General features: G+C 27.8%; 1 protein-coding gene across 1 annotated transcript; it reads right to left on the reverse strand.

Annotated features, from left to right (window-relative positions):
• Positions 1–946: 946 nt before the first annotated feature.
• On the reverse strand, positions 947–12204 carry ear (ENL/AF9-related super elongation complex transcription factor). Its single transcript, XM_011065332.2, has 3 exons — positions 11505–12204; positions 10918–11183; positions 947–10757 (listed from the first exon to the last, which is right to left on the reverse strand). Exons 1-3 carry the CDS (start codon positions 11641–11643, stop codon positions 8955–8957), a joined length of 2208 nt encoding a protein of 735 aa, XP_011063634.1. The 5' UTR covers positions 11644–12204; the 3' UTR covers positions 947–8954.
• Positions 12205–13993: the final 1789 nt, after the last annotated feature.

The following is a 13993-nucleotide window of genomic DNA, read 5'->3' on the forward strand; positions in this document are numbered from 1 at the left end:
TGTATACTGTGGTATACACTAAAAATATCACGTTGATATCACTATGTAGTTTTCTCATCTCTCTTTCATGCAGAAATAAAAAAATAAATACTTTTAAATAAATTGAAAGCAATATATGTGTGTGTGTATATATATATATATATATATATATATATATATATATATATATATAAAACCTTCGAAAAATGTAGAAACACATTTCTGCTCTAAATAATCAATTACTGCTTTACGTTGGCATATAGTTAAAATATCATATATTTATGGTATCTCTCTGTGCAGTTTTCTCATCATGTAGAAATATAAAAAAATTAATACTTTTAAATAAATTAAAAGCGATATACAGATAAATTGTAAAAATTTTTAATTTGCTGCAGATAAGAATTTAATTTTTTTTATGTTAGGAAAGTTGAATTAATACCTCAAACTTTAAAAATAAAAATATTTGGTAAAGTTTCACAGTAAAATTAGCTATTTGAGCTCTCAAATTGATACATTTTTTTAACTGCATTTCTTGATTACCGTGGGGCAAAATGATCCGAGCTTAATTTTTTCCGAAGTTAACATGTTTACGATTTTTTTTATAATATTATTAGGTGTTGGAATTAATTCGTAGCGTTTTACAAGTGATGGGAAGTACTTTCATTAATGTATTTTTTAATGCTCATGTGAAATAAATAACATTCTTTCATTAAAAAACGCTACGAATTAATTCCAACACCTAATAAAATTAAATTTTTCGCTACAACGTTATTGTTCCATTTTCTTAAAGGATGAAATTATATATGTAATTTTTTGAAGTCAATGGAACTCAACTGATACTATTGATTTGGTAATACTTCGAAAATGGTTTGGGTTCATTTTAACTCAGAGTAACCATCGTGTAGTTTTTTTTAAATGAGATCATGAAGGATTAAATAACCAGCAAACTCGAAAAAAAAGAAATGAATGGAGATACATATATCGTGTTTTAATTTCTAACAAGAAATTTTTAAAATACATGTTTTTCAATTTCAATCTCTTCCGCAGAAATACCTATATCTTTTTCTAGTACAAAAGAGGAGCGCACTTAAAATACAATAAATATATAATTTCAAAATATTCTATCTAAATTATGAGTTCGTAAAATACTTGTATTTTGAATTACAATCTCTTTATAGGAATACCTACTACTTCTATCGATAAAAAAAAAATCACAATTTGAGGAACTAGTAATAAACCAATAATATTTCGTATAATAATAAGTATTAAAAAGCATTTGGATTATTCTCAAGACATTTATTATTTTTTAATATATATTTAATAAATGTACATAGAACGTATATCATCAAATAGGATATAAATCGAGCAGTTTTGTCTTGTACTATGTTTCCAAAGTCATAGAGCACTTTTCATTTCGCACGCTATTTTCATCTACTATGTACATGTAAATAAGACTCGTGAGAAATGATACTTGTGCATCTATGAACTTTACATAACATTGACCTAAAAATTCTTACAAAACCGCAATAAAATAATCTTAGCGATTATGCATATGCAATTAAATATTATATTATGATTAGATCAAGTGTACTCAGACGCATTTCACAAAGTATTACTATTAACGTACATCGCACCGTTCAAACATGATTATAAAAAAACAATGATCCATACAGTCAACATTAAACATTGTAGATATATGATTTTCAGTTCCACCATTATGAAGGATGATCTTTACATTAAATAGAATTCAGAAAATCCACTTTAAAGGATTTTAACTGTAGTTAATGCAAGACGATAAATAAAGGGATAAAGATCGCAATCTAGAGAAAGATTATACAATTATGCAGCAATATATTGAACTGTGCATCACATCATGATAAAAACGTATGTAAATTTTAATTCATCATAATTTATGAATTTCTCAAAGAGATAAATTCTAAATATTCGCATGAATATTCTATAACGTGATATAGATTTTTCCGATCTGCACGAGCAAATTTAATACATCGACATTTGTAAAAAATGTCATTCGTAAAATTGTAACAAAATTTGTTCTGAAAAAGGCATCTAAAAAGATAACATCTAGTCTTATCATTCGGTCTCCTTTAACCGATGTAAAAAATATCTTATTATTTGATTAGAAAACGCCTTAATTTATCATCATAAGGAATATACATATAAATGAAGGAGTGAAAGCCACAGTGATGGAGTCACTTTTATGATTTCGAGAAACAAAAGATTTGTAATACATTTGCTTTAGTAGACCAATAATCTCAAATCGATAGGTTTAAAAAAAAATGACTTACATCACTATAGCTGTATTCAGCAGAGAAAACTTAATTAGGTAGCGCTTAGTGATTTTTTGATATAATTGATTCCTAGATTTAGATCCAACGAAGAACTAAAGGTAAAAACCAATCGTATTAAAGAATCACTAAGCACTAACTGATTAGTTTGTTCTGCTGAATACAGCTTATTGTTTTTAATTCCTCCATATGTATATCGTGATTGACACATTCAGCAAAATAAATTCAAAAATCTTTAACGCCAATCATGCAATAACAATTAAAAATGAAGTTAAAGAAAGGAAGATAAGTTTAATAACAACATATCGATTAAATTAATCACAAATTGTGATTAAACCGCGAATGATAATGTAATAATTTACTACAATCATAAATATGTGTGCTAAGCTAATTAATTTATTAACAGGCAATATGGCAGAAACCGCATTCATTATAATAATCAAATTTATGAGTGCGACTCATACATGTATAACCGATTTCACTTCAACATTTCACAATCAGTATTAACTCTCACGTAATAATGTAAATATCATTCTTAAATAAGGTGTAAGATTTTCATTTAGACCTGTGTATACATATGAATGCATATCTCTTTGGATAGAAACGTTAAAAATAAAAATTTAGAATCCAGTTAAAACTTGACTTAAGATGCTATATTGATTATGTAATGACAGATTATTTGCTATGTTTATTTGTTAGTTTAACCTTAAAAACATAATAATTTTGTAATCCTGAAACCTAATATATGAAATTATTGACACAACCATAATACTTATGTAATAAATATGTAATATATATTATATAATATTATTAAAAATATTAATCGTATTATATAAAATTTATTACATATTAATATACATAATATATATAATATATATTATGTATAATATATATTAATAAATGTACTTTAATATATTTATTTATATATATTTTAGTTGTGTCAATAATTCCTAAAATAATAATACATTTCTCAGCTGTCAAAAACCGCTGCATTATTTCAGCGTTATTAATTGTTTTACACTTCTGTGTATCAGACAGATAGTTTGCCACATATTTTACAGATTTCAGTATTATAAAATTATTATATTTTTAAGAGAAAATTAAAAAATAAAGCTGTATGTAGCAATTAATCTAATATCGTACAACTAATAAAGCATCTCAAAATATCCTTAATATCGTCTAATAAAATCTTAATGTCTTTTAATAAAATAAGAAGTTTTAAAGAGTACTTATCGTCGAACTAAAAATGTGAATAAACATGAATTTTTATAAACATATTCGTAAATACATATGTAAAATTAGAAAATAAAACGTGTTATTCTAAAAAAAAAAAAATTAAAAGATGATTAGATTTCTAAGATGTTCAATACAATTGATACGGCACCATCTTGAAAAGACATTCTTTCATTTATTCGTGTTTGGCTATGACAATGTATACAGAACAGAACGACATAACATTGAGTATTTCAATCAACAAGCACACATAATATAACATACACACACATATGTACATACGCGTATATACATTTAACTCGATAGATAACGGCATACTTTTTGAAATATAACTGCGTAAATTGCGATATTTCACGCTCTTTGTTAACATTCTTATGAATGGCATACAACAAAAAAGAACTATATATAATGCCTTAATTTATGTAATATAAACATATTTTACCATTTTTTTTATATTATCAAAACGTTAGATTATTTGATGTATCAATTGCACGTAACATTATGACTGGTCTATGATACAAGAATACATCATTGTATAATATACATTTTTTAATGTTACGAAAATTAAAGATTAATAGATTATGAAATAAAAGTCGAAGAAGATAGCTTATGTGACAAAGTCATAAGTACGCCAATTCTATTTAATAAAATTAATTTTTACTTTAAAAAGGAAGAGCTACCGAGGAAAAAAAATTAATTGATACAACATGCAGTGTATTACATAAAATACATAATATATATATATATATAGTATTTTAAATTTTGGTATAGAATTTATACCAAATAGACAATAGCGACTGATCTTAAAAAAATGTATAATAACAATACGCTCTGTTATAAATGTATAACTCAATAGTATAACCTGCAAAATATTACATTGGGATAATTTCTTAAGAGAGAGATGCTTATGATATTTTATCTAATATATTTTAACATCACACGAGTTATCCCATAACTCTTTTTCATTTACCTATATATTTTGTATAATACATACTATATAAATACACAATACTAAATCTTAAATACAAATATTGTATCTTCTTTGTAATATACATATGTAGATATATTTCCCTTTTTCAAAGTAAATATTGAATTATTAGCTGGTATTTTTATGTTCAACACAAGTATTAATTTATGATAATGTTATGTAATTTATTACAAATTAATGCTTATGTTAAACACAGAAATAAGTTTGCGATGAATTAATAAGTATTTACTCTTAAAAAAAAAGGAAATGCATATCTGTAATCTGTACGTTTACATATATTACAAAGCAAATATAATACACATATTTAAGGCAAGTGAGTAATCACCACAGCCATATTGTATTGTGACGTCAAAAGCGAGAAATGATATGTTAATTTTTATGTGCCATTATTTTATGTGCCATTATAAAGACAATTTGGATAAAACAAAATGATGATATTGCTTTAAAACAATTGTAAAAATGAACGAAAGTTATTCTTATTTCGCCTGACAATCGATAAATAATCATAAAAAGTGATAAAAAGCACGTGAAAGTGAAAATAAGCTACGCATATGCACTTCATGTGCCTTTATCACTTTTTATGATTATTTACTGATTATTAGAGGGGATAAGAATAACTTTCTCCATTATTACAATTTTTAAAGTTTTAAGCGATCTCATCATTCCGTTTTGTCCAAATTGTCTTTGTTTACAAATAACACATGATAAAAAATGTGTCATTTTTCGCTTTTGATGTTACGATTCAATATAACTGTGGTGACTACTCGGGAACCTTAATACTTCTTGTATTAATAAATCAGTGCTGCATGTGACACATGTGCTATATAAAATCAACTTTGTTGTGTTTATATAATATAATAAATGCATTATCAAGACGATTTTAAATATCCCCCAAAAGAACATTGCCAATTCTAAAAAATAGCAAAGCGCTAAATCTTTGTTTATGTTAAACTTTCTATAATCTTCATCTACTTTATATTAGATATAAATCTTTACATGTTGGGTTTTGCTATATATACGTTTATACATATTGTATTTTTTATGTTGGATCTCTATTCTATACGTTATATCTTTGTATACGTTAGGTCTATTTTCACATATTGCATCTTTTATATAATTGGATATTTTCACATATATTTTGGAAATGTTTTGCGTTTTAATAAATAAAATTTTTATATTTATTATACAAGTTAAATTTTAAAGACATCAAAATTATTAGTATTAAATATTAGATATTCTAGATTTGACTATTTTTTATATATTTCAATGAAATTAAAAACAAATTTTTTCAAAAATTTAATATTAAAGAAAATAAAAGATAAAATGAGAAAAGAGAAATTAGAGAAGAAAAAGCCCGAAGAAGTAAATAGTAATATAAAAAATAGTAGAAAATCGCCAAAAACTGACAAAGAACATAATAAAGTGAAAGAACATGATAAAGAACGTGATAAAATGATAAAAGAGAAATCAGAGAAGAGTGAAAAATCTGAAAAAGTAAAATAAAATATTATAAATCAGCCGAAATAATAAACATAAAAAAAAAGAAAAAAGGATAAGCGTGATAGTAAGGATCGAGAAAAGAAATAGAAGCAAACACGAGAGTAATAATTATAGATTTTTCATATTTTTAGATAAATTATTAGTAAATTATAATGTAGACATAATATAAAATGGTAGGAAAAAAAACTTGGAAAAGAAAATAGGTTTGTTCTTATTGCATTATAATTGCACTAGAACTAAACTTGAACTAAAACTGAGCGAGGACACACAGAGTAAAAAACGATAATAAAAGGTAATAAAAAACGTTAAAGTGCAATCATGGTGTACATGTCTGATCCTACTGTTATTGGGTTGAATGAAAAGTAACTTTGTATTTTTAGATTTTGAATGTCACCTAAAAATACGAAATTTTATTTTTCACCCAATAATATTATTATTAGATTCATTTGATTAAGAAGATGTAATTGCAATTTAACATTAGAAATAATCAAAGATGGTAAAAATACAGATAACATATATAATTACATTTAGGCATAATTATTAATATATAATATGCAAAAATTATGTTTTACTGAATGCAACCATTTCCGCGTGTTCCTGCACTGTTTGCACTGACTCTAATGCAACCAGTTCAGTGAATTTTTGCACTGAGTTTCGCTATATTGCAATAAAGAACAGTATCATTTATACCACCAGGTCTGCAATAAAGAACGCTTCAGTATACTTCTTATACTAGTTCTATAATTCAGCAATAAAAAACAAATCTAATGATAAAAAAAAATAATGAAGACAAAGGATAATAAAGATAAGAAGAGTTCGAAAATTTGAGGAAGTAAAGGACAGTAAAGATCATCTAAAACATAATCATAAAAAAGAGAAAGCAGAATAATCAAGATAGGAAAAATTAAAAGAAGCATATATTAACAACAAAAATCAAGCAAAATCTACACTGATAAATTCATAACGTCAAATTATACCTAATTTGAATTATTTTTTATTATTTCTATAAGTCGCTGCTTAATATGTAAATTTAACTAAAACATGAAGTTAGATAGTTTAACTCAAGAAAATATATTGGGTCAGAAAGTGCCATTTTTTTTACACAAAATTGTATTTACAATATCTTCGTAAAAAATAAACGAATATTCTAGTCTTTATATTATTAAATATCAAGGAGTTCTTCAATATTAATTGTTATTCTTATTATTTAAACAAAATTAAATTTAAAAAAAAATAGTTTTGAAGCTTGAAATTTCTATCTTCGAAAGTTTACTATGTTTTTTGAGTTTTTGTGAGTTTGGTAATTTTTACATACAGAAAACTGGAAGCTGAAAAACATAGAAAATTTACTTCTAACTTCGGATTTATCATTTTCCCAAAAAAAATTTGCGAAAATTTTCGGTTTTTTCCATCCAAGTGAAAGCTTAAAGTTTTCCTTACAAAATCGTTTTTTAAAAATATTCCTAAGATTTTTTGTTACTGAGTTATCGCAAATTAAATAAAAGGAGTATTTTAACTTTGATTGCTCGTTATAAATCTCGTTATAATGCTTCGTTACAAATCATCGTACCGCAATTTAAAAAACAAATTTTTAAAGCTAAAACTTTGCTCTATTGAGGAGGTGGGCCACTTGGCACTTGGAATATATTTGTTGTTATTATACTATTCAGTATAATTATTACAGGCTACGCGATCCACTATGATGATATAAATGCTTCGAAGCGTTTGATTGATCAATCGGAAGAAAGAATTTTACTAATTGACCAATCAAAAAATACTTCGAAGCATTTATATCATCATAGTGGATCGCGTAGCCTGTAATAATTATACTGAATAGTATAATAACAATAAATATATTCTTTGCATAATTTTGAGCTAAAAAAACGACACGAATTTTCTAACCAAATATTAAATGTATTAATTTAATTTAAATTCAGTTTAAGGGAGCATTAAAGCCAACGTGGTTGTTTATGCTAATCTGTCATTATTATTATACAACAATCATGTAACGCAAACATTTCGATCTCTATGTAGGTCATCCTCAGTGTAATACTTTAACATAAATAACTATATTAGATATGCTCGTGGCAATTAAATAATCAGTGTGCATCACAAGCATATGAGAGACGTAACATAGGTCAAAGCCTAACGTAAGAAAAAAAACTGCGTTGGCTTTGATGTTCCTTAATGTCCTTAAATTGATTTAATCATAAAGCTTTTCTGTTAATTATAATTCAAATTCGGTTTATTATTTACTAAATACATTAATATGGATATTTACTTTAAAATTACCTAGAAATCGATTTATATCATGATTTTGATGCACATAGAAGTAAAAAATAACATATTATTTGACTTAAAGAATTGGATTGTTGCTACTTTGATATCTAACAATTTATTGTATTAAATACAGTACGAAGACAAAGTCTAATTAGCGATAGATTTTGCTCGATTTTTGCTATCAACTTGCTACCAATGTGTTTAATGTGTCAGCAGTCAGCAGAATGCATTTAGCAGAATCTACTCGATTTCTATTACTAATCACTGGACTATATTACAGATGCTACTTGATCTTTGCTATTATTATATTTTCTTGGCAAATTTTGCCAATATATATATAAATTATATAGCAGCATTTGCTGATAATTTCTTAAGAATTGTGTGAAAAAGAACTAAAAAAATATTTTATTTTACATATTATACTTACTATCACAAGAGTTTAATCTGCACAAATTACTACAAATGGTATATTTCTAATCTGCATAGATATTGCAATAATATGATTAAACTGAAAAATGTATTCAAAAATTCTTCTGGGGTCTCACGATTAGAGTAACATTTTTATCATTAAAAAGTTTGTTATCGATTAAATCGATAAGATTATATGATCTTTTTTTTTAAATATATCTATATAAATTAATACGACATGCCTTTTATATTACAGATGGTCACGATGCAGAAAAAAACTGTTGAAGACGCTGCACAGTTCTACGATCCAATGCACATAGATCAAAATCAAATGTCTTCTTAGTGATTTCATATTGACCAGTTTCTGCAATTACTTGTACGACTCTTTGTAGCTCGTCATTATCTTGCAATGTCATTATTTTTTGTTGCAAATCCTTCAGTTGGGATACATAATCCTCAGAAAACACTGGCGGTTCACTAATATCTGCATCAGTAGTATTTGTAGAATCTGGAGCCACTTGTTCAGGATCATTGTCTTTATTGTTTACGTTGTCAGTCATATTGACAACATGATCGTCCTTTTCCTTCTTCACCTCTTTTTCTAAATGATGAATAGTATCAACATCCATCGCGACTGGAGATTGGCTCGATGAAACTGGCTCCAAAGGTGGAGAGGTTGATTGACCTCTCTTCTCACGTTTTGTTAGAACTTCGTCGTCTTCTTTACTTCTCTTCCTTTTTCGATTTTCTCTCTCTTCGCCTTTACTTCCTTTGGACTTGTCTCGTCTGCTACGATCACTTTTCTCTTTCTTCACATCCACCGATATACCAGGAGAAAGTGGTTTTGCTGTTTCTGTTGGAACGATGGATATTACATGGTCTGGCTCCTTTTTAATATTAAGCATAGATTTACTTTCAGGTAATGAATCGTCATCTATCGAAGGTGCTGAATCGCTACTGTCTCTTTCTGGAATCTCTGTCAAAAGGGATGATAATGGATTCCCGATTAGTGAAGACGCGTTATTCTGTTTTTCACTCTCATCCTTACTCCTATCACGTTTTTCTTTCTTTTCTCGATCTTTACTATCTCGTTTATCCTTTTTCTCCCTTTTTTTATGTTTATGTTTCGGCCGATCTTTATCGTATTTGCCGTCTTTTGCTTTTTCAGGTTTTTCACTTTTCTCCGACTTCTCTTTTATCGCTTTATCCTCTTTCACTTTATCATTTTCTTTACCAGTTTTTGGCGATTTTCTGTCATCTTTTGACGATTTGTGTTCTTGAAATTTCTCCTTGTCTGATTTCTCTTTATCCGTTTTTTCAGATTTTTTCTCGATTATCTTTGTGACATCTTTAACATTGATTTTTTCTGATTCTTTATATTTATCTTTTCTTTCTTTGTCCTTATCATCTTTGTGTTTCTTCTTATCTTTCTTTTTTTCAGATTTTGAAGAAGAATCTACATCATTTCTGGAGTTATTTTTCGCCTTTTCCTTCTCTTTACTATCTTTCTCTTTTTCTAGTGTAATTTTCTTCATATCCCTTTCCTTTGATTTAGGAGATAGAGATCGTTTTGTAGGTGGCAAAGGACTTAACGGCTTCTTTGTTGTGACGGGTGATGCTGGTCTTTTGCTACCAGGACTTGAATGACTTTTACTTCCAGGACTAGGAGGTCTCTTGGATTTATCTTTACTCCTAAGTTGATCTTTAGAACTATCTCTAACCTTTTTATCCTTTTTCTCATCTATTTTGTCCTTTCTACTATCTTTATGAGGACTTTCCTTCAATTTAATTGTTTTATCCACTTTGTCAAGTTTTTCGGTAATAGCTAAAGGTTTAGGAACTAAATTTTTATCAGACTGACTTGTCTTTTTGCTATCTGGTGATATCTTTACAGGCGCTGTTTTTATAGGAGGGCCAAATAAATCGTGAAATGAATTAGAAGTTTTAGATTCGGTAATACGATGCTTCTTGCTTTCGCTGCCATTTAATTTTGGTTTGCCAACCATCGTGGATGTTTTTGTATCACTTTTTTCTAATGAACCATCTCTACTGGATACTACGACCTAAAATTATAAAATATAATTAGAAAAATTATTATATTAGTATATAACATACCAATACATTGCTTAACATGTTGACATTGAGTATACATATTTCTTGTAATATATTCTACTTCTAATATAAACACAATAATCTATAAGTATTTAGATAAAAACGACTTACAGCTCCACCTTTCAATAGCTTTTTCCTAAAATCGTCAGAAGGATTACGAATTACTTCTACGTGACGTATAGTCTTGTTAATAGGCGGACCACTCTGCTGCAAATGCAGATCGTATGATATTTGAAATTTCTTGGGTTCATCTTTATTCTTCAAATAAATTTCAATCGGTATTATAAAGCCTGCATAGCCAGATTCTTTCACCACAAATGGTGGTTCTTTGAGCACTCTCTTAGGATTCCGAAATGTATCATGTAAGAGGAATACCACTAAAAATATAAGAAGTTGTTTTTATAAAAAGAAAGTCTAAAAAAAAATAACATTTACAGTGTAAAGATAAATAGTATGATAATTTGTCACATTATATAAACAAAAGAAAAAAAAGAATGAAGAAATACAAATATTGTATATAAATTCCTAATAGTGTTTTTAACTTAGTAAATTTTTATCAATCTGGGTTGGATTATGAACGTTACATGCTTTACTATTGATAATAAAACATACAATGTCATTACTCCAATTCTGTTCAAATCCGCTACAATTAAACGTACTAATACAATTATAAAGATTAAATTAAGAAGAAAGTATACCTTTCTCAATGTAATGATGTATATCTGCATTATCCACTCCTCGTACGAACACCTCCCAATCATGCGTGTACCCCTCAGGAGTACTACGCATACGTAGCATCGAGGTATGTCCGCACTCCAAAGTGATACGCACTGCCATCCTCTTATTCAAACAATTTCAATCGCTTTGTAAAAGAAAGTACCAAGAAGTAGCTTCAGTTCCGCAGGTAGACACCGAATACCATTTACATTTTTTCAATCATCCCCATAAAAGCGGCCGACGAAATGATCGCTAGAAAATCATCGGGTCACACGCGAAACTACTAGAATCACCGTGTGCATGCGGGCAACATCGCCAATCCACCTCGTACTACATGCGAGCGTGAATGACAACGCGTGTTTCGCGATCATTAAGGCACGCGGAACGCGGGCGCATATATTTCACCACGGTACGCACTTGGTTTCTGTATGAAAATTGTCACCACTACGACGAAGAACCGACGCTCTATCGCGCACGTGACTCACCGAGAATATACCGCTTGGCGGAAGCCCGCTCTTAATCGCCAATTCTCTTGTGTTAGATCGACCTCGAGACTATCAACAGGTAAACCGTACAGCAACGAAGCTCGTCGGCATCGTAGACGATCTTCATCCTTCTCCCGTATGATCTGCGTAAACCTTGTACCCCCGCTCACTCTTCGCCATATGTTCTGGTATGTTCGAAAAAAATTGAGTGCATTCAGTACTACAATCGCTCACTGAACACTTAGTGAGCTCTTGCATCTGTTTGGTCTATATTTTTGGATCTATTGGAATATGCCAATTAGATGCAAGAGCTCATTGAGTGGTGTAGTACTGAATGCACTCATTGTGACCGCCATCTGTCGATGCACGAAATATGAATGGCTCGTTTATATGAATTCATGTCTGGACAAATTAGTTTATTGGATGCGTTTTAAAACGCATCAAAAGTATCACAGAGAGAGAAACCTGAGAGAAGACTACTTCCTATATATATATATATATATATATATATATATATATATATATATATATATATATATATATATATATATATATATACAATTATATAAAATATTACAAATAAAATGTCTATTTATATACAATTTTTTTTTATATTTAATTTTATATAAAACATTTTCTTCCCGGAATAATATCTACAAAACCTCGATATTTCTACGCTAAAAAAGCGTTTTTAAAACGTTTTTCATGCGCATAATCATTTTTTGATCAGTGTGACTTGAAATTTGCCGAGTTATTTACATACAATTCCGGTAAAAAATTTTTTGTACATTAATATGTATATATAAATATATATATAAACATACATAAATATTTATAAACATGTATAATCATATATGTCCATATATATTCATACATCCCTCTTTCTTTTGTAACATTATTTTTTAGTGTAGAAATACCAATAATAACGTGAAGACATAAAAAATAATTAATGGGATAATTTTCGCCTTGTTCATTTTAGAAAAAAACAAGTTTGGAAAAATGTTTAAAAAAATTACTTATACACAATTATGCATAATTTTATATATAGTTATATGTAAGTATTTTTTTTTACATTTCTTCAAATTGATTTTTTTATAAAATAATGTAAAAATTACTCTTTCAATTATTTTTAATGTTTTTACATTACTATTGTTATTTCTATTACATTAAAAAGTAATTTTACAAAAGAAAGAGAGAGGAATATATGAACATGGACATATTTCATACAAAATTATGTATGTTTATACATATTCCCAGTCAAAAATGATAATGGAATCGACATAGAATCGATGTCGATTCCATTATCATTTCTGACTGGGTTTGTATATATTCATGCATGAAAAATGTTTTACATGAATCAAAATACATAACGACAGCAGTTTTGGGAGATGCAATCTGAAAAGCGCTTCGAAAACGCTTTCCATGCAGATTAATTTAGCAAATTTTATTTTCTTATAATATGCGTTATAATATGTTTTATAATATGCATCGTATATGAATATGAATCGAATCATATTCAGAGAAAAACTTTCTTTGCGCATGCTCTCAATAATAATTTTTGAGAAAGACGAACACAAAGTATTAAGTATTAAGTATTCTGTACTTATCTTCGTATTCTATATCTTCGTCTGAAATTTCCATCACTTCAATATCGAACATCGCACAAAATATTCGCGAACAAAAAATTTAATAACGGAGGAATGTCATGTCAGGAAAGAAAAGGCGGATGTATATATCCATTGTTCTCTCACACTTCTATAATCTATAGTTTATAACTGTAGTTAATAACAGGCTATATATATTAGAATATCTTCATTGATAACAATTGTTGTGTTCACATCATCATCACATGTCTTTCTTATTTATTGTTTGTAATACTACATATGCGTATATATATATAATCTTTTGTCATTGGATAATAAATTAAATCATTAAATTAGTTTTAAAATTATCATTATAGTTTTGTAAAATAATTATTTGTACAC

Source organism: Acromyrmex echinatior, chromosome 15 (assembly GCF_024713525.1).
Source record: "Acromyrmex echinatior isolate Ae372 chromosome 15, ASM2471352v2, whole genome shotgun sequence".
Lineage (NCBI taxonomy): Eukaryota > Metazoa > Arthropoda > Insecta > Hymenoptera > Formicidae > Acromyrmex > Acromyrmex echinatior.

Excerpts from the sequence above, each read along its gene's own strand:
- ear (XM_011065332.2), bottom strand. The coding sequence starts at position 11,643 with ATGGCAGTGCGTATCACTTTGGAGTGCGGACATACCTCGATGCTACGT. Across the intron at positions 11,184-11,504 it reads ACATCATTACATTGAGAAAG|TGGTATTCCTCTTACATGAT; the intron begins GTATACTTTCTT and ends TTATATTTTTAG. Across the intron at positions 10,758-10,917 it reads AGCTATTGAAAGGTGGAGCT|GTCGTAGTATCCAGTAGAGA; the intron begins GTAAGTCGTTTT and ends TTATAATTTTAG.